Here is a 24,012-nt window from a genome sequence, read left to right as displayed (position 1 = left end):
GTTAGACAAATTCCTGGAGGCAAAAGCTATCAGTGGCTACTAGTCCTAATGGTTATATGCTACCTCCAGTATCAGAGGCAGTATGCCTATGTACATCAGTTGCTGGGGAACATAGGTGGGAGGGCGCTGTTGCACTTGTCTCCTGCTTGTGGGTTTCCCAGTGACAGCTGGTTGGCCACTGTGTGAACAGAATGCTGGCTAGATTGACCCTTGGTCTGATCCAGCAAGGATCTTATGTTAAAATGGAGGCCCCGGGCTGACTGAAACCTCCTGAGGCCCTGCTCAACTTGCAGCAGAATGAAATGGAGAAGGTGGTTGGATCCTGAGGCAATAGAGTGGGGCTGTACCACTTCAGGCTGCAGGTGGGGGACAACACCCTTTAAATGTTTCCCCACTTAAAGAGCTTCCTGCAGGTAGAAAACTAGCACAGGAGAAAGTGGCATTCAAAAGTGTGATCCCTGCTTGTGTCTAATGTGGTACAGTCCTAATCTACCATCTCAGGCAGGTCTCTGTCACCTCATTCTGAATCTGAAGGTCTCTCTGGTTTGACGGTACTTTCAGAGTCAGTTATATTTTTCTCATGATTCATGATGCAGCTGTTGCTGTTTTTTAGTATATTTTTATTTATTTTAACATAAGAAACAATAAAAATAACATTTAAAAATAATGAGCTAGGTTATAAGTACAGATGGGCGAACGTTCAATATTCAAGTTTGTTGAGGTTCTTTGAATTCTTCCTTGAAGCTCATTTTCCCTCAATCACATTCCCAAAAACATGCATCTTCTCCCCCGCCCCCCGCCAGATCTGGGAAATATGTGCATTTTTGGTTAGGGCACATTGGCATTTCCCCCATTGCCTATGCCTGACAATGAGGATTTGGCGGGGGGAGATGCTCACTTGCAAGTGTGCAAATGCAGAAGTGGGCATTTTCGGAAGTGGGCATTTTCGAACATCAATGCAAGTTTGGGAAGTTTGTGAAAATTTCCCAAGAATTATGTTCCTGCTCATATTTGGGGTTACAATTAGGATATCGTCACATGATTTGCAAACAGGAACAAAATTCTCATTCACCCCTTGGATGTAATGTTAAAACTATTTATAACAACTGGGAACATTGGTTCTTCCTCCTTTTATCCTGAGCTGTGGGGACTTTATAAAGGAAACCATTACAGAGGAGTAAGATAGGCCTTCTTCACATAGAGGCACACTCAGTTACGCTTAATTTGCGGCTTAGTCTAATCAAGGCACTACTCTATAACGTCCTTAGCCACCCAGGTAATCCAGCCCCAACACTGCACTCACAGTTCTGTGCATTCCCTCCCTTGGCTCCTGTGGTCTTGCCACTGCCACCTTCCTTCTCCCACAACCCTTTCGTACTCTGCTGCTGATGGATGGGCCCCTGCAGGTACCATGCTCAGGAAAAATGTCCTACCTCTCCTACGGAATGAGTTGTTCACATATTTAGTATTTTTCAGAGTAGTTTTGGTATGTTGTGTCCAAACCTCTTTGTAACGCCTCTTCTATCTTCTCAGTAATTTCCAAGGGAGTCATGAAAACCTCATTATTAGAGGTCTCCTGTTCAAGCCTGTTCAGTCTTGTTCTGGAAAACTTTTAAGATGCTAGTCCTCATCATTCTAACAAGAAGTCTGAAATACCTACATGGCTCCAGTGTGCCAGCATGGGCTTCTAATGTAAAAGGAGCCGTGGGAAAGAGCTTCACTTCAGTAAGGAGATGATGGGGCATTTATGTTGTTTTTTATATATCTGTCCATCCCTTTTTAAATCATAAATGTGTCATAACCTGCCATGATCAACTGATATAAAATGTACTTTCACCTGCCCACACTTCCCCATACTCTTCGTATGCACACCCAGGTTTTGAGGCGAGTCTTAGCCAGTGTACACAGATTTCTTTCACCATCCTGCTGACTGTCGCTCTCGTCTTTTGAGGGGGGAGGAGGAGGAAGAGATGAGGCTGTGTTCCAATCTTGCTGGGAACTGGGGAGGATGGTGTTTCTCCTTCGTTATTTGTCTTCTCCTCTCAGGGGGTGGAAGGGCGGTGGGAGCAGGGCTCAGCTGATTGCACACCAAGTCACTTTTTTAAAAAATGCTTCTAGTAGAAAGAAATCAGAAACACCCTGATGACTGCAGGGTACCAGGGTAGGTTTCTAAACCAAAGGGAACTTTGGGACAGAACTTGTCAAACGGCCCTGGGATGTTTGGATTCCATTTCTGACAATGGAAGAACCCACCCAGTTCTTTCATTGTTCCGACGTTCAAACTGAGCTGAGCTGCGAGTCTGAGCCTTGGTGCATCTCCACTGATGACCACTGAATTACCTCCAACTCTTCTATCAAATCTCTTTCTTTGGTTCTGAATCTGGCCTTACTTGAGTCCTCCCAGCTGTCCTGATAGACGGCCACCCGCTTCTAGGTTTACTCTTATAAGCCTAGAAAGCTGCCTTAGACCAAATCTGAACATTGGTCCATCTCAACAAGAACTGCCCTCATAGATTAGGAAGGGCCATGGCCAGTGGAGGCTGGTGGCTCTGATGGCAGTGAATCCACTCTGGGTTCCAGTCAGAACTCTAAAGGAGCTATCCAGGGTGCACCTTGGATAGTTCCTTTAGAGTTTTGACAGGTTCCGAATGAAACTGGGAGAGGATGCCCCACTGACATCAGAGCCACCAGTCTCCATTGGCTGCAGCTCAGGGGTGGAGCGCCTGCATGGCATGCAGAAGGCCCCAGGGTCAATTGCCAGCATCTCCAGGTAGGGCTGAGAAAAACCCTGCTTGAAGCCCTGGAGAGCTGTTACCAGTTGGGGTTGACCAACCTGATGCAACCTGATGCCCTCCACAAGAATTTTAGAAGAGCCCTGCTGGATCAGTTCGCCTTTTTTACAGCGGCCGCATACTGGGTTGACATCTTCACTGAGCTGTCCACCACAACCCTGAGATCCCTTTCCCGTTCAGTCACTGCTAGCTCAGATCCCATCAGGCCATACTTGGAAGTTGGGATTTTTTGCCCCAACGTGCATCACTTTACACTTGCTTACACTGAACTGCATTTGCCATTTGGATGCCCATTCTCCCAGTTTGGAGAGATCCTTTTGGAGCTCTTCAAAATCCCTTTTTGTTTTAACCACCCTAAATATTTTGGTGGCAAACTTGGCCACTTCGCTGCTCCTGCCTAATTCCAGATCACTTATTTCCATGGATGAGATGGTGAAGTGGGAGCCCAGATCCCCATGAAAGGGGAGGGAAGGCCCCACCCCAGAGGAACAGGGGTTAAACTGATCACTGGAGCGGATGGAGAGGAACAGATCATATATATGGATGGAGAATTAGAAAGAGAGAGGCAAAGAATAACAGCTGCCGTGGGTGGACGGGAAATTGAAAATACAAATCGTGGGAGGAGACATAGAAGCAAGCTCTGGATCTCGTCCAACATGCGCTTTATTGTGTGTGTTTGGGTACAGAGCCTGTGTGCTAGAGAGGCTGCCATCCTCAACTGAGTCCCCAAAAGTCCAGCACTCTTCCGTTGACAGGACATCCAGCCCCCTCCCTTCCCCCAATCTCCATTCCCCATCCTGATGTCTGCTGCATTGGGCTGCTCTCTGGCTGCACGCTCGCAACAGGGGCCCGGCCCGTTGGACAACGGTTCTTCCGGATTTTCTCCTTGTAGCTCAGGGCAACAGCAGCGGGCGCTGGATGGGCATCAGTATGGTGAGGATCTGGACAGGGGAAGAAGAAGGGGGAAAAGTGGGGGAGGTTTGAGGCTGGCCTCCTCTGCTGCTGCGATCCATGGGGCAGGGCCTTTATTGTTAATATTGCAGAAGCCAACCAGCTATGCAACAATGAGCAGGGAAAAAAACTGACTCACTCTGTTTGCACACACTGTAATACATAATCATGTAATTATGGCCAGATTGCCAAATTTGGAATGCACAAATGCAGAATTTAAAAAAAAAAAATTTTAAGGTTCACAGCAGAATGCATCCTTTCCTGATGACAACCAGGGAAATCTGGGAGAAACACAGCGGTGTGGTTGTTAGCGCAGCCTCCCCTAATCTAGTGCCATCCAGATATGATGGACTACCATTCTCATCATCCCCAGTCAGCATGGCCAATGGCACCAGGGCATACAATACTGGGCAAGATGGACAAATAAGGTGATGTGGCATAAAACAGCTTCTTGTGTTCCCAACAATGTGACAAGTAATGGGATGGGCATCACTAACTCCCAGTAAATAAAGATTGAGAGTTGGCCATGCTGGTTGGGGATGATGGGAGTTGTAGCCTAACGTACCTGGAGAGCACCAGGGGGTTGGGGAAGGTGGGTTAGAGTGCTCAGACTAGGACCGGGGAGACCCAGGTTCAAATTCACATTCAGGCATGAAGCTCATGAGTGGCCCAGCTGCCACCTCTCACCTAACCTACCATGTCAAACTCCTCGGAGAAAGTGATAACAACCTGGAAAATCCCCAAAGAGCAATAAGAGAACGAAAGTGCAGAAAATGTGATGGAAATTTTCACATTTGTTTCAAATCACCCAATTGATTTCAGAATTTCAAAGATAATAACTGCAGAATTTGGAGACATTTTGTGGCTTTTAGGCTTTTGTACGAAGGTTGGCATTTTCAAGAATCTGAGCCGTGTCACTCAGACCACCACAACCCCTTGGCACATTCTGCAGTCCACCCCTCTAGCTGTACTGGCTGCAACTATACAGAACCCCAAAGTATCATCAGGATGAGCCACAAGCATTATGACAAGAGCACTGGGCAGGGGGTGGGTTGCAGAAATGCAGCATCGGAAGGTTTCAGAATCAAAGCTGGCTCCAAGCTAGGAACTCCAGGCAGCACGCCCGCTCCTGCCTGCCCAGACTATAGCAAGGCAGAAAGAGCGAGCTCACAAGGTGCATAATTTTTAGATCCAACTCTATGACCTGCTGAACTTTGCAGCTAAACATCTAGCGCCTGAATTTTCTTTTTTCCTCCTCCCTCCCAATCTCTTTTCCTTTTGCGTCATGTCTTGAGATTGTAAGCATCCGGGAAGGGTCTGTCTTATGTCTTATTTTGGTAGCCCACTCTGGCAGCCATTTTGGCTGAAGGGTGGGATAAAAATGCAACAAATGCTGAAGGGCCTGTAGAGATTATGGTGCCAGAGGACTCAAGAAAGGGAGTTAGATCACATGTAAAGAGGAAGGATTAAAAAAAAAGTCATGAGATTGTCTCTTCTTTCCCTCAAGGCAGACTCACAATCTTGCTCCCAAAAATATCATCACCAGTTAGAAAAGCTTCCCCAACCTTGTGCCCACCAGATGTTTTAGACTATGACTCCCATCATCACTGGCCATTCTGGCTGGGGCTGATGGGAGTTATAGTCCAAAATATCTGGAGGGCTCCAGTTTGGGGGAAGGCTAAGTCAGACCCATCAGTATGGGAAAAATCTTTAAAAGGTTCACTTTTTTTTTTTTTAAGGACATTTTATGGGTGTGCAAGTTCATCCACCTTGATCTTCTCCCAGGCCCGTAACCCCTAGGGACTCCAGTCCCCATTGCGCACACAGAAGCACTTCTCTGTTAGGAAGCCCCGGAAAAAGAAGAGCCAAGAGTGGTTGTGCCTTTATGTCGAAACAGTTCCCACAGCAGAGAGAAAGGAATAGCTCCACCATTGGATGTTTTAGCCAATGCTGCAATGTGCCATTCCACTGATGCTGATGCCCTGGAGGCTGCTGGGCAACGTGTTAGGGAGATGGCATCAGTGCTCGAGGAGGTACCCAAACCAAGGCCCCCTTCAACTAGTGCAACCACTTCGCTACATTCACACTTGCTCCACTTCAGAGGCGAGAGGATGGTGCCTGCCCTCAAAGGGGTATAAATGGAAGCTGTGTAAAGTCAGTGAGAAGGGCACAGAACTGAGAGAAGGGAAGTGTGAAACAATGGTTGTTGCTGGGGTCAAGGGCGGCAGAGAGAGGGGAGAAATGGTGCGAGAAGAAGAAGAGGAGGAGGCAGCAAGAGAGGGGAGGAGCACAGCGGGAGAAGTACGTTCAGGAGAGGCGGCAGCATAAACCGCTTAGGGTGAAATCCAACCCCATGCTGGCTGGGGAATGCTGGGAGTTGTAGGACCTTTCTCTGTCTAAACATGCATAGGACTGTGCCCTTAGGGATGTTATTATATTAATGGCGCAATCCTATCTAGATTGGTGGCCGCCTCCAAACTTGGAGGTGACTGCCTATCCAAATCAGGGCAGGAGAAGCACAGAGGGGATCGTTCCCTCTACACTTCTCCTGCCCGGCTTTTTTGGCTAGACAGCCGATTGAGGCTGTCTAGCCACGGAAACACGGAGCAGGGGGCGCTCTCCCTGCCCTGGAACACCCCCCAGCCACGCCCCTTTCCGGCCGCTCCATGCTCCTCTTGCAAGCGCGGAGGATGGGGTTGTTCCACGCTGCCTCGGAGGCAGCACGGAAGTGGGGGGAGGTCAGTTCTCCGGGAACCAGCCTCAGAGCGCAGGCTCTGAGGTCCGTTCCCAGAAAACAACATATCCTACGGCCATCTGGCCACTGCCTAGCGGCCATAGGATTGCCCCCTAAGTGGTATATAAATATTACAAATAAATAAGCAGCAAGAGAAGAGGCAGATGGACTGAAGGAACTGGGAAAGCAACTATTGCCGGTTTAACAACACTAAAACTGAGTTTTGTAGTGAACTGTGGTCCGAAGTTAAGAGCTGTGGACATTTGGTTTATATTATTCTATTAAGTTCTATTTGTCATTTCATTCATATTGTTATTTAATTACAATACTAAAGTTAAGTAAATACTGTTACATATTTAGTGATTTGTCTGGAATGGTTGCCCCTCCTTGACCTTTTTGAAGAAGAAACCCGAGACGTTACATTAACGGTAATCTTACACTCCCATCATCTTCAGCCAACATGGGGATGATAGGAGTTGGACTTGGACACACCCAGGGGGGGGACCAGGTTGAGGAAAACTGTCTCAATCACTCACTTTAGTTGCTCGGTGGAACTGGGCCCTACTTTCCTCAGGGACGATGTTGAAGGGGATGAAGATGTCCAGATGGTAGAGGCTGGGGTGTCCCCGTAACACAATTCGATCCTCTCCCAGGTCCAGCTCAAGGGATCTCACTGAGACCTAAGAGGAGAGGGGGGGGAACCTACTGAGAACTTGTTACAACTTGCTACAGCCCCTCGCTCCTGGGGCTGGAGTTTTACCCAGGACATCTTCCCGGAAACTGCACACTTGCCACGTTACCATTTTAGGGAGGCAAATTTTCGCTACTAGGTGGTCAGGGTGACCGACAGACGGCTCAGCAACTATGGTGAATTCAGGAATGACGGTTGAGCTGTGGAATAAGCAAGCGAGACTTAGGTAAGAGCAGAAGAAGAGCCCTGCTGGATCAGACCAAAGGCCTATCTAGGCCGGCATCCTGCGCCCACAGCAGCCAGTCAGAAGCCTCTGGGAAGCGCACAAGCAGGACATGAGCAGAAGAGCACCCTGCCATGCTCATGTCCCCCAGCAATTGGTATACAGAGGTATACTGCCCCTGATACTGGAGGGAGCATACAAGCCTCATGATTAATAACCCTTGACAGCCTCATCCTCCATGAATTTGTCTAATCCCTTTTTAAAGAAGTCTAAGTCAGTGTCCATCTCCAGATCTATAAGCAGGGGAGGAGGGATCCCCCATGCTACCTGAAGGATCGTCTCCTCCCATATGTCCCTGCCCAGACTCAAAGATCAGCTTCAGCAGTCCTTTTCCAGGAGTCCCTGCCAAAGGAAGAGGGCCTTTTCTGCTGCGGCATCTTAGTATTTCAGTTTGTTTTTATCTGGTATTGTATTTTAAATTTTTGCACTGCTGCTAGCTTCTGTTTGGTTATTTTTATATTGTAGATTTAAATTTTTAGACTTTCATATTGTATTTTATCATCTGTATTCTATTGTCCAATATTTTATGGTGTCAATTGTTGTGAACCGCCCGGAGAGCTTTGGCTCTCGGGAAGTATAAAAATGTGATAAGTAAACAAACAATAGTAGCTGGGGAAACCAGGGTTTGAAGCCAGGGTTCCTCAACTGGAATCTGCTTAGCCAACTCATAAAAACAGGAATGGACACCTTGTTGCAGATGAAGGGTCAGAACAGAATACAGGGGTGGGCTTCTGAGTCAAGACAGCCTGCCTATTCTAGCTGAAGTTTATTTATTTACACTGCTATCCTATGCACATTTAGACAGGAAAAAAGTCCTACAACTCCCAGCATTCCCCAGCCAGCATGGCTAGCTGGGAGTTGTAGGACCTTTTTCCTCCACTTGCTTCACCTTGGGATGGTGGGGACACCCAGCAAAGGATCTCCAAGGATTATCTTACGCAGAGGCAAGTGAATAGAGAAACTAATGTTCAGGAACCCAGGTCTCAAGCCAAACAGGACTTTAAAAGGTAAGCACCAGCACTTTGAATTCAGCATGGAAATGGACTGATAGCCAGCAGAGTTCTTTAAGCACAAGTAAAGTACGTACTTAGTAATCTAGCGGCTGTAGCATTCCCTCTATTTCCAATGTTCAGGCTACAAGTGCTGTTTATTTAATTCAAAGATTTATACCCTGTGGCTTATGAAGCCAAAACAGCACCATCGCACACAATGGGGAGGTATCAGCAGGCTTGGGGGAATTTCAAGGTTAGTAGAAGTTCAAAACATCTTTAGGAAAAAAACAAAGTGGGGAGAGTAACCTAAAAAGCAGTCCAATGAGGACTGAATGTTAATGGTGGCTAGGGACAACAATGAAAACAGGGGGAGGTGGAATGCAATGGAGTAGCTAGAATCCTGAACAGAAGCATCCATGCTGCAACATTTTGTTGCAGGTCCCACTGGCTTTAACTACAGTTTTTCTAGGCAGTCTTCGAATCTAGCCACACCGCACCAGTCCAACCTATTTTAGACCACATACCCATCTTCCTGGTCCATAAACAACCTAGCCCTCTTTCCCCCTGCCCTGACCCCAATCCAAAACTTAAATGCTTCTCCCATCCCAGCCCTCATCATACCTCTGAGACACAGATGGCTGCAGAAGATTCCCAGTTTTCGCCTTCATTTGGCTACCGAAAAAAAAGACACACAGTTTCTTGTTAAACTGACTTGGTTCAACAACAACAAAAGGATCGATCCATCAAGCAACTATCCATTACAGCTATACAAAGTCCACATTGAATTTGAACCCATCGCTCTCTGCTATTTCATCTGGGGGCCCAGCCAACACCCCCTCTGACAGAGGTCAAGAATGACCACTAAGTCTGAATTGGTTTTATGTGTTTTTATTGTTGTAAAGTGTCTTGGGAAGGCTTCTGCCCTGAAAGGCAGCCAAGAAATATTTTAAATAAATACATGGGAAGCTTTTCTATGCCGCAAAAGGCTAACTATTGAAATGACAGAAACCTTCAACCATATGTTATAGTATTTATTATTACTCTTGCAAGGAACCCAAGGCACCTCACATAGTTCTCTCCATTTTATCACAACAACCCTGTGAGGTAGGTTAGGCTGAGAATCAGTAACTGGCCTAAAGTCACCCAGTGAGCTTCATAGCAAAGTGGGGACTAGAACCTGGATCTCCTGAGTCCCAGTCCAACACTCTAACCTCTACCCCATACTGGCTCTCCATCACTTTGTTCTCCCTTCCTGCCACCCTTCTTCTCTTTGAAAGGTGTCCCAAACCACTCTGATGCCAGAATTTCCATTTAGCAGCCAGTGAACCCCCGTTCCTTCAAAAGAAGAAGAAGTCTTATCGCTGGACCTGTTTCAGACCCCTTGATACACGGGATACACGGAACAGAGGCACAACTCTCAAACAAGGGTTTAATCATTCAGGCACTGACTAATCTAACAACACAAGAAGGGAATTCGGATTCAAGGAGATGCCCCCGCCCGCCCAAAAGCACACCTGCTCTCCATCTCCTGGATGATGGGTTTGGATTTGGTGCGGATGGTCTGCTCTGCTATGGAGCCCATAAACTTCCTGTTCTTCAGAATTCGCCATTCTGGAAGGGGACATGAGCAGCGGCATTAGTTTGGCTGCAGAAACCCAAAGCAGCAACCAGGCCCAATGGGTTGGAAACACTAGATTTCCCCTACCTTGGTTGCTGATATCCATCTTGTATTTTTCTGACAATCCTTCCAAGGCGATTGTGATGAAGAACTCTTTGAGGAATTGGTTAGTCTGGACAGCGGGGGGGAAATTGAGAGAGGTCAAGTCCCCTTCTCTCATACATGCACACAGACACAAGCCTGGGAGGTGCTTCCCTGTGGTGCAATCCCATGTGCCTGGGGAGTGCGCACTCATGCGCAGGTGGTGTCTATAACAGAGGAGGGGGAGAGAGTGTGTGCGTGCACGTGTGAGAGAGAGAGACAGACAGACAGACAGAGAATGTGTGTGGGGAGGGATGGATGTATAAAGCAACCCACATGGTGGAGTAGTGGTGGGAAAACTCAGGCCCAGGGGCTAAATCCTGCCCTCCTGAGATCTCCCAGACAAGCCCCTTCCTGTGACCCCACCCCCCTTTCTCCCCAGACAACCAATCGTTTGACAGCCTCCCGGCTTTCGTGCATTTTTTCTCACCTTCTAAAAGACAGAAATGCCTCTCCTAAAGCTTATTTACTGGCAGGAATTGCTTTAAGCTAAAATATGCTGGGAATTATGGGAGTTGTTGCAGTCTCAAGACATCTGGAGAGTGCCAGGTTGCGTGATGCTGCTCTGCGGTGAAGTGGCCCCCATGCGTTCACCTGTGCATGCATAGGAAGTCTTAGGCTCCTCTTGATTTGGAGAGATGGGGCTGGGGGCGGAGGAGCAGGAGGAAGAGAATAATCCAGTGTGAAGTAAGCAGTGGAGGGCATACTATGGGGCTCTCTTCCTGACCTGTGTGACTTGCACTGTTGTTGGAAGGAACCCCTCTGTTTCCAGTACCCTCACCCCGCTCCTAAGCAGCAAAGTGCATCCAGCTGGTCCTGGGAAGCACAGGTCCCTCCTACGGATGTCAGAGAATTCCGCCACAGATCTTGGTGAGACCGAATGCCAGTGCATTCGGCCCCCCAAAATCTGTGGCGGAATGGCCTGCCACCCCCCTCAGATCCCGCCCGGGACAAGACTTACCTGGGGTGGATGTTTCGGGCGGCGGCAGCTCCAGCAGCAGCTTCAGCAGCGGCTGGTCTTCCGACCAGCTGCCGCCGCCGCCACTTGCAGTCTTGTTGGTTTTGTTTTTTCCCCATAGACGTGATAGGCTACGCAAGTCTTTATGTAGCCTATCACAGCTGGGTTAAAAAAAAAACGCGTATGCAAATGGCAGCGGCTATGGCCGCCGCCATTTGCATTCCTTATCTTAGTCTACGTAAATATTTACGTAGACTATTAGGGCAAAAATAAAGGGGAACACAAATAGCGTAGTGGGCGCTATTTGCGTCCCTTTTTGATTCGCCGTTTTAGCCTACGTAAATATTTACGTAGGCTAAAACGGCGAATCAAAAAGGGACGCAAATAGCACCCACTACACTATTTGCATTCCTTTATTTTCGCCATAATGGTCTACGTAAATATTTACGTAGACTAAGACGGCCAAAAAGAAGGAACACAAATGGCGGCGGCTGTAGCCGCCGCCATTTTCATACGCAGTTGTTGTTGTTATTGTTGTTTACCCAGAGCTCTCCACGGCCGGAAATCCGGCTGCAGACGGCTCTGGCCTGGGCCTGGCCGGCTGCTCCATGGAGCCGCCGCGGAGCACAGCCGGCCGTCGAGGATTCTGGGGGGGAGGAACGGATCGCCTTCCCCCATGTCAAGGATTCCGGGGGGAGGGATGGAACGCCCCCCCCCCCCATGAACAGAATCCACGAAAAGGTAAGTGACTTTGGTACATCCCTAGTCCCTCCCTGCAGTACCACGGTAGAAATGCTGCCCCCTAGTGGTGCAGCCAGCTCTAAGAATCAAGGGCTGCCATTCAAGAAGGCACTCACCTCCATCTTGCTGAAAAAGCTGGTGCTGATGGTGACATCGTAGGCTGTGCAACCATTTCCACCTGGGAGGGATAAGGAGGGGCTTTAGCCTGATCGTGAGCAAGAGAGGGCTGTTCCTAAAGCCTACAAGGCATATGAATTGGCCTTGATATTACAGTGGTTCTTGAACCAGCACGCTCCCTTGGTTCCTGCACCCCAGGGAGGCACTCGTACGAAGACAACCCCGTGTGAAAAATGCTACGTGGCATTATACCACTTATCTATGCAACCCCAGGGTAACTCTATCAAACACTTACTGCTCATGATGCCTATATTGATTTAGGGCGCAATCCTATCCGGATGCCTGTCAGCCTCCAAACTGATGGAGTGGGAGGAACACGAAGGCGATCCTTGCCTCCGCACTCCTGCTCTGCATTTCAGCTAGCTGGGTGTTTTCATCCATCTTGCTGAGGCATCAGCAAGGGGGAGGGATGGAGGATGGAGGATTCCCCATAGGCCATCCCCTGCCCTCTCCGCCCACTGAAGCTCCCCCTTTGTGACCTCAGACAGGAAGACAGCACAGTTCTCCTGACTGCAAGGGGGAGGGGGCAGGGAGCTCAAACTCCTGGGATTCAGGAATCTGAACTATCCTATGGCCCCCCAGATGCTGTCTAGGAGTCATAGGATTGCTCTCCCTGGGATATATCTATTTACAGCAGAGATGTTGAACCTCAAGCCTGCAGCTAAATCTGGCCCCCTAGAACTGCCCAGATAGCCAGACCCCCTTCCCCTGTGCCCACCCCCTTTCTCCCAACCACCAATCGTTTGGTGGTTTCCCAGCTTCTGTGCAGTCCCCCGCCCTCCCCCCAACAGCTGAAATGCCTCTCCTAAGGCTTAGTTACTGGCAATAACAGCTGTAAGCTAAAATGCTGGGTTTGGGCCCCACCTCCTTTGCCTTTGGCCCTTTGCCCACTACTGGAATACAGCTCACGAGAGCTTCTCTGAAAAGGAGTTCAGCCCTCGGGGTGAAAGAGGTTCTGCACTGCGGGCCTCAGCAACTCATCACCCCACCAGCGAGTTGGATGCTCACCTTTGTCCACTTCTGCATGGGGCTCTCCGAGGCTCATGGGGATCCGGAAGGTGGAGGCGCTCTCCGACTCAATGAGGCAGGCCAGCTCTTCGTTGGTCAGGTCAGGAGGTGGGGGGACGTGGGGGGACCTGCAGACATTGACGAAGACCTTCTCGCCAGAACCCGTGTGGGTTTTAAGGCAGAATCCTGGAAAGGGAAAACAAAAAGTTGAAGATTTCCCATACATAATCTCAGGTGAGGAAATTATATGTTACTTTGCTGTCGCAGCTGGAAGCTGTCCCAGTGAAACTGGCAGGCCAGATTTGCTGGAGTCGGGATTCAAACCTGCAGCGGTAAGCGAGTGGGAGGGCAGTCGGGACAATCAGCTCCGGTCCAAGAAAGGAACTGCAAGGAGACCAAGCAAGGAAGCCTCCTTGCTCCCATAGGCCGGAGCAGCCAGGCCCGGTAATACTTCTTGACCTCTACAAAAGCCTCTGGGTCGGGTTTGCCTAAGCCGGGGTGGGCAACTTGTAGCTTTCCAAATGTTTTGGCCTAGAACTCCCACCAGCCCTAGCCAGCAGAGCCAATGGTGAGGGAAGATGGGCGTTGCGCCCCTCCTGAGGTTTTGGCCGACAAGTTGCCCACCCCTGAACTAAGCAACTACGAATCTGCTCTTGCTGGCCAAGGACCATTTTTATGATGCTCCTCCCTGCTGATGTTGCCTCACCCTAAGCTACACAGGAGCCGGATCTAACATCCGCCCACCCCCCACCCCACCCCCAGCTCCCCTGAAAACCTCTGCTCTTTTGCCACCTTTGCAGCTCTCCTTTTTGTCATGAACTGTTTTTATCAGTTTTTCCTTTTGCACAATGCAGCACATAAACATCGTTGCCTCACCCCACTTTCTTCTGCCCCACCTTCAACTCATAATCTCCTGTTGTATCACACATCACTACTCCTCCAGCCTCAACACACACAAATCAAGGAGGAAGAGAGAGAAAGAAGCACAGGGTGGGCAGGGATGGGCAACCCCAAGTGATGCTGCAAGGTACAGGAAAGGTGAATGGCTGCCCATTCCTAAGGAGTTCTAAGACAGCTTTCCCCAACCTGATGCCCTGTAGAGGTGTTGGACTCCAACTTCCATCATCCCCAGCCACTGCTGGTCTGGTTGAGGGAAGTTGGAGTCCCAACACAGCTGATCTAAGAGGATGTCCCAGATACCTTGAAACTTTCCAGCGTTCCCTTGTGTTATAATTTTGTATCAGTCACCTTTTCCATTTTTGAAGCTCTTTACCTGGGAGCGGGCGGATGGGCTTTGACTGTGCCGGAGGGGGCATTGAGCTCTGGATTTTCTGGGATGCCTGGGGGTGGGGGAGAGATTGGATACAGTTATGACTCCATCTTATCCAAGTCATTGTATGCCAGCCCTATTTCTTTCCATGGGGCTTAATTCCCTGTCTAAGGATTGTGGTGTTATCATAGCCAGAGTAAGACATTCTAGGACCCCTATATAGCCTTTCTCTGCCCTCCACTGCCAGCCACATCTAGGAATTCTCAAACAGGAGAACTTACTGTGAGTTTCCTAGCCCCATTTTGTCACTTGTGAGTGCAAGGGGGGAAAAAATCCCAATGCGACAATGCCATATCAGACACTGGGTAACCCTAGATGTTAGCAGAAAAGAATGAGGCAACTATCTAAAAACAATTTAACAAAATATGTTGAAATGGTAATCACTGATAGCATTAGAAGTTCTGATCCAAATTTTGACAAAGTTTGAACTGCATTTATGAAAACCAAGCCCCTCTCATACCAGATCACCCAAGTTTATAGGATCATTAAGGTTTTCTTTTATTAATGTATTGTTGTTGGGTTTTATATGTGAATTTTGTTTTTAACAAATAGCTGTATCATATTGCAAAGCTGATAATCTGTTTGAAAATAGTCTTTCAACAGCTGATGGTATAGGAACAAGAACAGAATATGCTCATCTTCTGTAAAGACAATGTCCCAGTCCCCTGTTGGCTGGGGAGGGGAGATGCAGCTCAATACCCCTGAACTGCACCAGCTTGGGAAAGGCTGCTTCTAACCTGACCCAACACTCCATGCCAAGGTACGTGCTTCAGCCTCCAACACAAGTCTCCCTTGCCAGAAGACAGTCTGTTCTCAACACACCTGCAGCAGGAGATGGCGGAATTCCTCCTCTTCATCTTCCTCTCCCTCCTGCAGCTCAGTGGATAACAGGGACTTGTCGATTATAGAGGCCATGCTGGTGGTGGTGGTGGACCCTACAGAGGCTACAAGATGAAACTGAGGGTTAAACTAAGCCCTAAAACAAGGGTGCTGAACCTCTTTCAGCCTGAGGGCTGCATTCCATTTTGAAGAAGTTCTCAGGGCCCGCATTCCAGTAGTGGACATGGCCAAAGGCAAAAGGGGTGGGGCCACGATACCAAAAATACCAGCATATTTTAGCGGAAAGCTCTTCCTGCCAGTAAGTGTGCTGAAGGAGGGGCATTCCAACCTTTTAGAATGGGGAAAAAATACCATGCATAAGCCAGGAAACCATCAAATGACTGGAGGTCAGGGGGAAAGCGTTGGGACCAGGCGGAGTCATGACCACCTGGAGACCCCCAGAGGGTCAGATTAGAACCCCAGGTAGGTCGGGGTTGATTCAACATCCCTGCCCTAAAATGTAAAGATGACTGTCAACCCTCATGCTACAGGGCATCAAGGCCAGAAAGAAAATATTTTCCAGAGCAGGGTGGTTACAAAAAAAAAAAAGTGGCTTACAGATTATAATCCCTCAAAGCACAAACCTATGCATGTTTGTTCTTCTTCTTGAGACTTTTTTTAGAATATCCAGAGGGGTAGCTGTGGTAGTCTGCTGTGAAACTCTCTGCCAAGGATGGCCAGTCCAGTCCTGCCTTTATCACCCTTCCACCGGCAGACAAAAACATTTTTATTCAGGTAGGCTTTTGGTTACTGAGCAGTCCCATTTACTGAATGTTTTGAACTGGTGGGTGCTGTTTATTTCTTCTTTCTTTTTCATTGATGTGTTGGAACTAATGTGGCTGTTTTAATTACATAACATTTTATCTGTATTTTATTATTGTTCACTGCCTCCTGCGCTAATTTTAGTAGAAAGGCAGGATCTAATTAAAATAAGGGCACCATCCTATCCATATTTAGACAGAAAAAAAGTTCTACCAATGTTCTACCAATGCTAGGAGTTGTAGGACTTTCTTCTGCCTAAATGTGCACAGGATCACGCCCTTAGTTACTCAGAAGGAAGTCCCAGTGTGTGCATAGGATCTAACTTCTATCAGTCAAGGATCCCAGACAACGACCAGCCCCTTTCTTTCCCTCCAGTCATGTACAGATTTGGCAAAGGCAAACAAAGACCACACAACATTGTACAGTACCTGAAAGACTGACTGATGTATCAAATGTTACAATGAACCTGCCTGTTTTTCTTAGGCCATAAGACTCTTTACTGTTTTGGGTGCTATAAGACTGATCCAGTGGATATTATAACAAAGAAGAACTCCAGTGAAACCCACAAAAGGAAAAACCCACAAAATCTACTCTCATCAGACATATATACGGCTTCATGGGTGACCTCCCCCGCTGCAAATGATTAATATTAGACAGGTCCCACCCACTCATTTCTCACTGCTCATACACCGGCCTCCCTCACCTCTCCTAACGCAGTTATTTATTACATTCCTATCCCCCCGCTCCTCCAAGGAGATCAGGACTATATTTAATTTATTTCGCTATTTGATTTCTTTCCCACCCTTCCTCATAAACAGGCCAAGGTAGCTGCATGGTCTCCCTCCCACACTCCCAACTTTATTCTCACAGCAGCCCTGTGCAGTAGATGAGGCCGAAAGAAAGCAACTAGCTTGAGATCACCCCAGTGAGCTTCACGGGGCGGGGGGGGGGGGGGATTTGAATCCAGGCCCATGATAACCCAGGAGTTTGAACCTAACAGTTGCTGTTTCTTGTAACAGCAGACTTTTAAAGATATCCCTTTTTGTTGCTGCTTCTACTTCCTGTTCCTATTGCTTTGAATCAAGATCCCATACCTCCTTCTTGTGCGTTCACCAGGCACTGCTTCCTTTCTAAGAGGATCAAACATCCGTTGTTGCTATAGCAGCAAACCCCATCAAATAACGGCATTTTTACAGTGCAATCCTATGCATGTCTACTCAGAAACAAATTCAATTAGACTTTTCCCCAGGATTGCGGCCAAAATGTACTACAGAAATTTTATTCAATAAATTAATTTAAATGTTTTGCCCCTGAGAGGTCATGATGCTTTTGAGTTATTTTGTTGTTTTTATTTGATGCCTATACATCGAGTCAGACATATATGAAATAAATAAATCTTGATCCTCGCTGCACTAATTACAGGGATAACAATCGGGGTGGAGAAAATAGATCCTAACGACTACAGCAAAAGAAGAAAAGAAAAACACGTGCCTTACCTCTTCTTCCTTGCCGCTTTAACGCCACACTTCACCAGTGATTGAACGTGATCTACAACGAAGCATCACACTGGTCGGGGTCGTTTTTGTTGCATTTCTACTATTTCCACTATAATGCGTTTACCTCCGTGTTGCACTCGCCATACACCGCCTCCCTAATCCATTCTACGGCGGCACAATTTCCCCCTACCGATTTATAGGGGCATGAGACCGGAAATTGAGGAATCTCGGCCTCTCTATCACGGACTTCCTATCTCTATGCTCTCTATTTAGGATGGGTAGAGATACTCCAGCCCATAGAGTTCGGGACTATAGACACCGACAAAGTGGTTACACACACGCCCGGATTGCTTTGGGCTCTCCATTTGGGAGTTTAAGGCGCGTCTAGCGTTCAGTTGGGCGTAGGTTTTGCGGGGCTTGGAGCAAAGCGACGGAGGTCATTTATTTTTGCTGCTACCCGAAGTGTGAGTGCGTGTGTGTGTGTGTGTCGGCGGCGGCGGATCTCTGCCTGGAAACTCAAAACGGCCTCAACTAAAACCTGATTCAGATATGTGCACGTGCTTGTGCAACTTACAGTGCAGCGTTCTAAAGCCCTATTTACTTAGCAACCCTGATTGTTGTACAAATAGTTGCCTCTGTGGTTGGCATGGGATACCGACTTTGGGGGAAATGACCGAAAACGGAGCTGGAGGATGGGGTTGGAATGGGGTATCCCGGAAACGAGCATGGCTGGCATTCCGCACTACAACATTTTGTTGCAGTTCAGTCACACTTGCTTATGCAGCCAAAACGGTGGGGAAATGGCGTCAAAAATAACCAACTTTTAATGATATGCAAATAAAATAAAGTAACCAGGAGGCCCGTCTACAATCTAGAAGGATTTTTTGAAGCGCACAGTTTTAACGCCTACGGTGACTCTATTTTTCTATCTCTATGGCAAGGATGTGGGCTTTTATCCCCTCCCATCTCTACGACGCCAAATTGTCCCTTCTCCGCAGTTGTCTAGTCTCTAAGGCAGGTGGGAGGCCGGAAGTGCTCCTCTAAAGGGGAAGGTGGTTGAGCAATCCTGAGCGACTTGCTTTCTAACTGGCAAGGAAGGGGAGCAGTCTTATGGCTGGCTCAGCAGCACCAGCAGGCAGTCGTGGGGCCCCTCCAGTGTACGATATCTACAACTCCATGGAGTATGGGCCTGTCCCAGAGGGCACTGGGGTAGCCCAGGTAAGGGAAACTGACTGAAGGGGATGCCCGGACGCCTGGGTCCTCCAGGGCGAGAGCATGGGATCCAGTGGCTTTCAGAATACCGGGAGACCAGGGATCAAAATTGGGGCTGCAAGGAGACGTAGGGAGCAGAAGTGGATTGCAAGCAGGGGATTTGGGGGGCTCCTCTCCCCCGCCGGGCAGAAAATCCCCCCCTCGCCCCGCGTAGTTCTTTTCCCCCTCCCCACTTTGGCTACCTGGCTCAGCCCCTGACCTTCGCTCCTCCGCTGAACCAGCACTCTTGGCTTCACGATCTATCTGTCACGTGTGTGAGAGAGGGGGAGAATCACGGACCGTCCAGGTTCAAAGGTCTCGCCCTCCTGTTCGTGAGCAACGGGCTCCAGTGCTTTAAGCAAACAAGCCAGCCTGTATATTTAGGAACGGGCGGACTGAAGGAGCGCGCGCGAAAACTGAGGCGGGTTCTGCCTTTACTGATCAGTAGCAGTCCGGTTCTCTACACAGCCCAGGAGCCCTACTGGCTCCAACCCGCCCTGGTTGCTTTGATTCCCCTGTGCCCCTTAGCAGAGGAATCTGGAGTCAGGGCTGCCCAGAGGGCTTGCGGGGCCTGGGGCAGACGCGATGCTGGGATGCGGGGCGCTGCTCCCCACAAGGGCGCACGGCCAGGAGTCGCCGCAGAGCGGGCCCTGTGCTGCAGGAGCCCGGGCACATTGCTCCGGCCGGCCTCCCGCGCTCCCCCCCGGCGCCACACCCGCGCTGCAGTCCCGGCTCACTCGTCCGCCGAGCCTCGGCGCCGGCTGCTCGCTGCACCCGAGCTTCCGCGGAGTTGGCGCCTCTGCCCGCCTTCCGAGAGCTCCCGCTGGGGCTTCACCCGAACCGCCCAGCGGCTGCCCGCCCCTCCCTGGCCGAGCGCCTCTTGCCGAGAGGCGCGGCGAGATGCAGGCGCGCGGCGCAGAGCCCCGGCTCCGGCGCCGTGCAGGGCCGGAGCGGGGGGCCGGGGCGCGGGGCCGGGAGGGCCGGGCGCGCCCGGGCTGCCCGGGAGGCGAGGGCTCTGCCTCGGCGGGGGCGCGAAGCCGGGTTTCCGCGCTACCGCGCCGGAGCGGGCGGAGCCGAGCGTCCCGCGCTCCATCGGGGTCATATGCATACCGCGGGCGCGCTGGCCAATGGTTGCGCAGTAAGTCCCACCTCGGGTTACGTGCTACCGCGGAGGTACCCGCCCCTCTTACTCCGCCTCGCTCGGTCTCCTGGGCTCGGGAGGGGGGGCGTCCCGGCGTGCACCGGGGTTAGCTTCCTAATTAAGCCGCGGCGGGGGCCCCGCCCCACCGCTCCCGGCCCTCGCCCGCCCGCCCGCCGCCCGGCCCGGCATGTCCGCGCCTTCCCCTTCCTCCTTCCTGGGCCCGAAGGCGGCGGATCGCCCGAAAGTGCCCCGGACGCGGGCGGCCACTTGGAGCCACCGGGAGACGCTGGACTTCCTCTCCCTGTGGGGCGAGGAAGGCATCCAGGCGCAGCTCAACCGCTGCCACCGGAATGCCGACGTCTACCAGTGGATCTCGGAGCGCATGGCGGAGAAGGGCTACTTCCGCGACGAGGACCAGTGCCGCACCAAGGGCAAGGACCTGAAGAAGAGTTACAAGCAAGCCAAGCTGCAGGACGGCATCGCCCGCCAGCGCTGCCGCTTCTTCCACGAGCTCGACGCCATCCTGGGCGGCGGCGGCGGCGGCGGCGGCGGCGGCGCTCCGTGGTGCCAGGTGGTGATCAAAGAGGAGAGCGACCCGGAGCTCGAGCCGGATCCGGAGCTGCAGGAGGACGACTACGCGTGGACCCAGGTGTCCGTCACCGACGGCAGCGACCTGGATCCGCAAGGCGAGCCGGCCGCCGCCGCCGCCGCCGCCGCCTCGTCCTCGTCGTCCTCGTCGCAAGCGGCCGGCGGCTTGCTTCCCCACGAAGACCCGATCCTGCATCACCACCACCTCCGCGTCGCGGGGGGGGTCGTCAAGGAGGAGGAGAGCCCCGTGCCAGAAGAGGCCAGCCTCCACGGAGGAGGAGGGGGGGGGCCTTACCTCTACGCCCAGGAAGACGCCCACGTGGAGACCCCCCGGCGGGATGTCCTCGGCCCCGGCGGGGTGGACGAGCCGCTCCTTCGGCAAGAGACCCGGGCGCCTTTGGAGGCTCCTTGGAGGCCCGGGCTAAACAGGAGAGGTGAGTGGATGCGGGAGGGGTTTGGTTTGGTTTCTTTGCGGGGCGGGCCAAATGCATAACATTTCAGCAGCAGACCCCCCCCCCCCTTTGTCCCCTTATGGCGTTGGTTTTCAGCCCGTTCTTTCCATCCCAAACACTACAATTCTCTGCGTGTTTATTCGGAAGTAAATCCCATTGAGTTCAGTGGGGCTCACTCCCAGGTAACTGGCGTTAGGATTGGAGCCTCGATCCCTGGCATCCTGGCTGTCAGAACTGACTTCCTGTGCGTGTTCTGTTCTGTCCTACTCCTGCAGAACCCAGGAGTCCTGGCTGTGTCCCAAACCCGACCTGAGTTCCCTCTCCAAGGGAAAATCCCTTTTCTTGACAATCACCACATACCCAACATGGCATCAGGACTCCTGGCTTTCAAATGCTTCCCTGTCCTCCAGGTATCTTGGCAGCTTTGCTACGAACCCAGGAATCCTGGTTGCCATGCACACACTCTCTTCTTGAAGTTGCTTGACTTGGCTGTGGCTCCTCCTCCCCATTCAGGGCCCCCTTGGAATAGGACCCAGGAGTCCTGTTCCACAGCTGTCTCTCCCTTTTGCTGGGGTGGAGGGTGAAGACCCAACTAAACGTCCATTCTCAGGAGAACGCAGGAAAACCTGGCAGCTTGGCACTTTCCTTCCTAATCCTCTAGCTACCCTGAGGAGCAGAGAGAGTGCCAAAATCACCCAGTGAAACCACTAGGCACTGCTACCTTCCTAGAGAGCCTTGGGAATTCTGGCTGGCTTATTTCTTTCCATAGGTGCTAAATTCCTTTCCTAACTCTCCTAACCTTTTCCTTCATTATCTTCCTGCTGGAAATCACTAGGCATTGCTGCCTTCCAGAATGCCCAGGGTTCCTATCTGGCTTTTAAGCATTCTTCTGCCTAGTTCCCATCCTAGGAATCTTGACTTAAACCCCTTTTCTCCAGCTTCGCCACTAAGTCGTTTTTCTCACAGAGGTTCAGCATAAGATACGTGTGGGAGTGACCAAAGGGATGGATGGTGAAATTCCAAATAGGGAATGTTTTCGTGTTCCTACAGCTTCTAGTGTGTGTGGTTGTGTGTGTGAGAGAGAGAGAGAGCTAAAAACCAGGGAATAAATAAGTAAAAATAACATCAATATCTTAAGGATATTGCACCCAAATTGATGCCTACATTAAAAAAAAAAAAACTCTTTTAACCCCACAATAGTGCATCGTGTCCCTGGAATGAGTTTATTCCCTCAAAGTTATTCTGCTGTCTATACACAGAGGAGCATTGGAAATGGGTATTGTTGAAATGCAAATCAGGTACCAGAAACATGAATTCTCTGGTCAAATTAAAAGGTGAAGTCCACTTGCTAGGTAGATGCAGTAATGTCTATTTCCAAAAATGCACTGTGGCCATGGATGGGGTCTGTAATAAGATGAGGTTCTGGAGGTTTTCGTTGTTAAATATCGGTGCACCTTTAGGGTTGCATGTAGCTTGTAAGGAACCTGGTGAACGGAGACTGGGCATGGGCTTTTTCGCGAGGGATTATTTGAGGTTGTAGTGCCGGACTCCTGGGTTTTTTGGAAACAAAAGGGAGCTTAGTAGGTAAGAAGGTCTTTGCAGCCAGAGTCAGTAACTGCCTTGGAGGCATGTGGCACAGAGACCTCTTGAGTTAAAGGAGATGTTGTGAGCCAGCTCCCATCATCCTTGGCCAGCATGGGCAATGGTCAGGAATGATAGAAGTTGTAATCCAACCACATCAGGAAGGCCACATTTAATCCAATTCTGTAACTTGGGATGTCTTTAGAAGATACTCCAGTTCTAAAATATTTTCTGGGAGAATGTAAAGAATCTGGTTGTTTCTGATGCTTTGCTACTCTGTGTGAAAGCAGCCTTTGCCAATTAGGACACAAAAGTGACTTGTCTATACATTACTTAGGTAAATGTAAGGCAGGTTGTTTCTAGTACACCATTGGCCTAAAAGGAGGGTGGGCGTGATTTAGAACTCACTCTCTTCCACTTTGCAGAAACTTCCTTGTCTAGTTTGTCAAGGGGGAGAAAAAAAACAGCTTGCCAGAGGTAAGGGGGGGGGGGTGCCTTTTGCAAGCCTGGTTTGAAATAGCTATCAGTTGCTTCTGCCACACTGAGATTGTAAAGATGGTTGAATCTCACACTGGTTCTGTGTGCGTAGTTTGTGGGCTGCCCTGATGGTGGCGCTATTTTATATAGAACCTATGGTGCTTTATTTCCCCCCACCCCTGCTCCTCCTCCCAGCCCTGGCATTGTGCTAGGTACAATAGGTGATGCTTTGCATCCTTAAGCCAGTGGTCCAGTGAAGCCACTTTTAAGAATGCAAGGGGGACCAGGCAAGAAACGTGGCAGTGTGGAGCACTCCTGTTCAGGGTGCCAGCTAGCCAGCCATGCCTTCTTCCGGGATACTCTATTCAAGCCTCCCCCAAAGTGGCGCCCTACAGATGTGTTGGACTACAACTCCCATCAGTCCCAGCCAGCTGGTGCTTATGGGAGTTGTAGTCCAACACACCTGCAGGGTGCCACATTGGGGGAGGCTGCTCTTTTCCATCCCCATTTCCTCTCTGGTTTTCTATTCCCCACCCGTAAACAGGGATTTGGTGTTCTTTGGCCGCTGAGCCTGCTCAGCACTCAGTTGAGCTGTTAGGGGATTTTTTTGCCCCCTTAGGTTATTTTTTCCCTGATGACTTTTCTGTCTTGGGGTTCCCCGTTTTGGCTACATAGCCACCATAATGCACCATTTGGGGGGGGGGAGTGAGTGTGTATTTCCAGGGATGCAGAATCTCTTTCAGCCCAAGACCCGAATTCCATTCTGGTGGTTGGTGGGGCCAAAAATACCAGCATATTTTAGCTGAAAGCTCTTAACTCCCAGTAAGTAAACCTAAGGAAAAGCATAATCTGTTTAGAAGGGGGGGAAGGAATCTCACAAAAAGCAGGAAATCCCCAAACGGTCTGTGGTTGGGAGAAAGGGGGTGTGGCCATATGGGGAACCTGGGCGTGCTGGATTTGGCCCCCAGG

At 50.1% G+C, this 24,012-nt stretch overlaps 2 protein-coding genes across 14 annotated transcripts in view; one reads left to right on the top strand and one right to left on the bottom strand.

Moving 5' to 3' along the window:
* Window positions 1-3,439: 3,439 nt before the first annotated feature.
* Window positions 3,440-20,057, bottom strand: PIH1D1 (PIH1 domain containing 1). Of its 13 annotated transcripts, none has more exons than XM_084805477.1 (13): window positions 19,542-19,864; window positions 19,008-19,068; window positions 17,549-17,605; window positions 15,239-15,360; window positions 14,360-14,426; window positions 13,087-13,272; window positions 12,018-12,079; window positions 10,149-10,233; window positions 9,958-10,054; window positions 9,065-9,115; window positions 7,278-7,368; window positions 7,014-7,157; window positions 3,440-3,733 (listed from the first exon to the last, which is right to left on the bottom strand). In XM_084805477.1, the coding sequence occupies exons 4-13, from the start codon at window positions 15,329-15,331 to the stop codon at window positions 3,686-3,688; spliced, it is 924 nt and encodes a 307-aa protein (XP_084661603.1). In that variant the 5' UTR covers window positions 15,332-15,360; window positions 17,549-17,605; window positions 19,008-19,068; window positions 19,542-19,864; the 3' UTR covers window positions 3,440-3,685. The 13 variants fall into 13 exon arrangements, with proteins under 13 accessions (XP_084661603.1, XP_084661596.1, XP_084661600.1 ...); XM_084805470.1 differs by having other exon boundaries at window positions 17,554-17,605; XM_084805474.1 differs by having other exon boundaries at window positions 17,554-17,605; window positions 19,025-19,068.
* Window positions 20,042-24,012, top strand: part of ALDH16A1 (aldehyde dehydrogenase 16 family member A1) — a 62,122-nt gene continuing 58,151 nt past the window's right edge. Inside the window, exon 1 of the mRNA XM_084805467.1 lies at window positions 20,042-20,967. Coding sequence (XP_084661593.1) covers window positions 20,133-20,967 — 835 coding nt within the window. The 5' untranslated portion in view covers window positions 20,042-20,132. The remainder of the gene's footprint in view (window positions 20,968-24,012) is intronic.

This window comes from Heloderma suspectum, chromosome 6 (assembly GCF_057233095.1).
Source record: "Heloderma suspectum isolate Gila_16-S chromosome 6, 16-S_ref, whole genome shotgun sequence".
Classification (NCBI taxonomy): domain Eukaryota; kingdom Metazoa; phylum Chordata; class Lepidosauria; order Squamata; family Helodermatidae; genus Heloderma; species Heloderma suspectum.
This window is presented reverse-complemented; position numbering and strand designations above follow the sequence as displayed.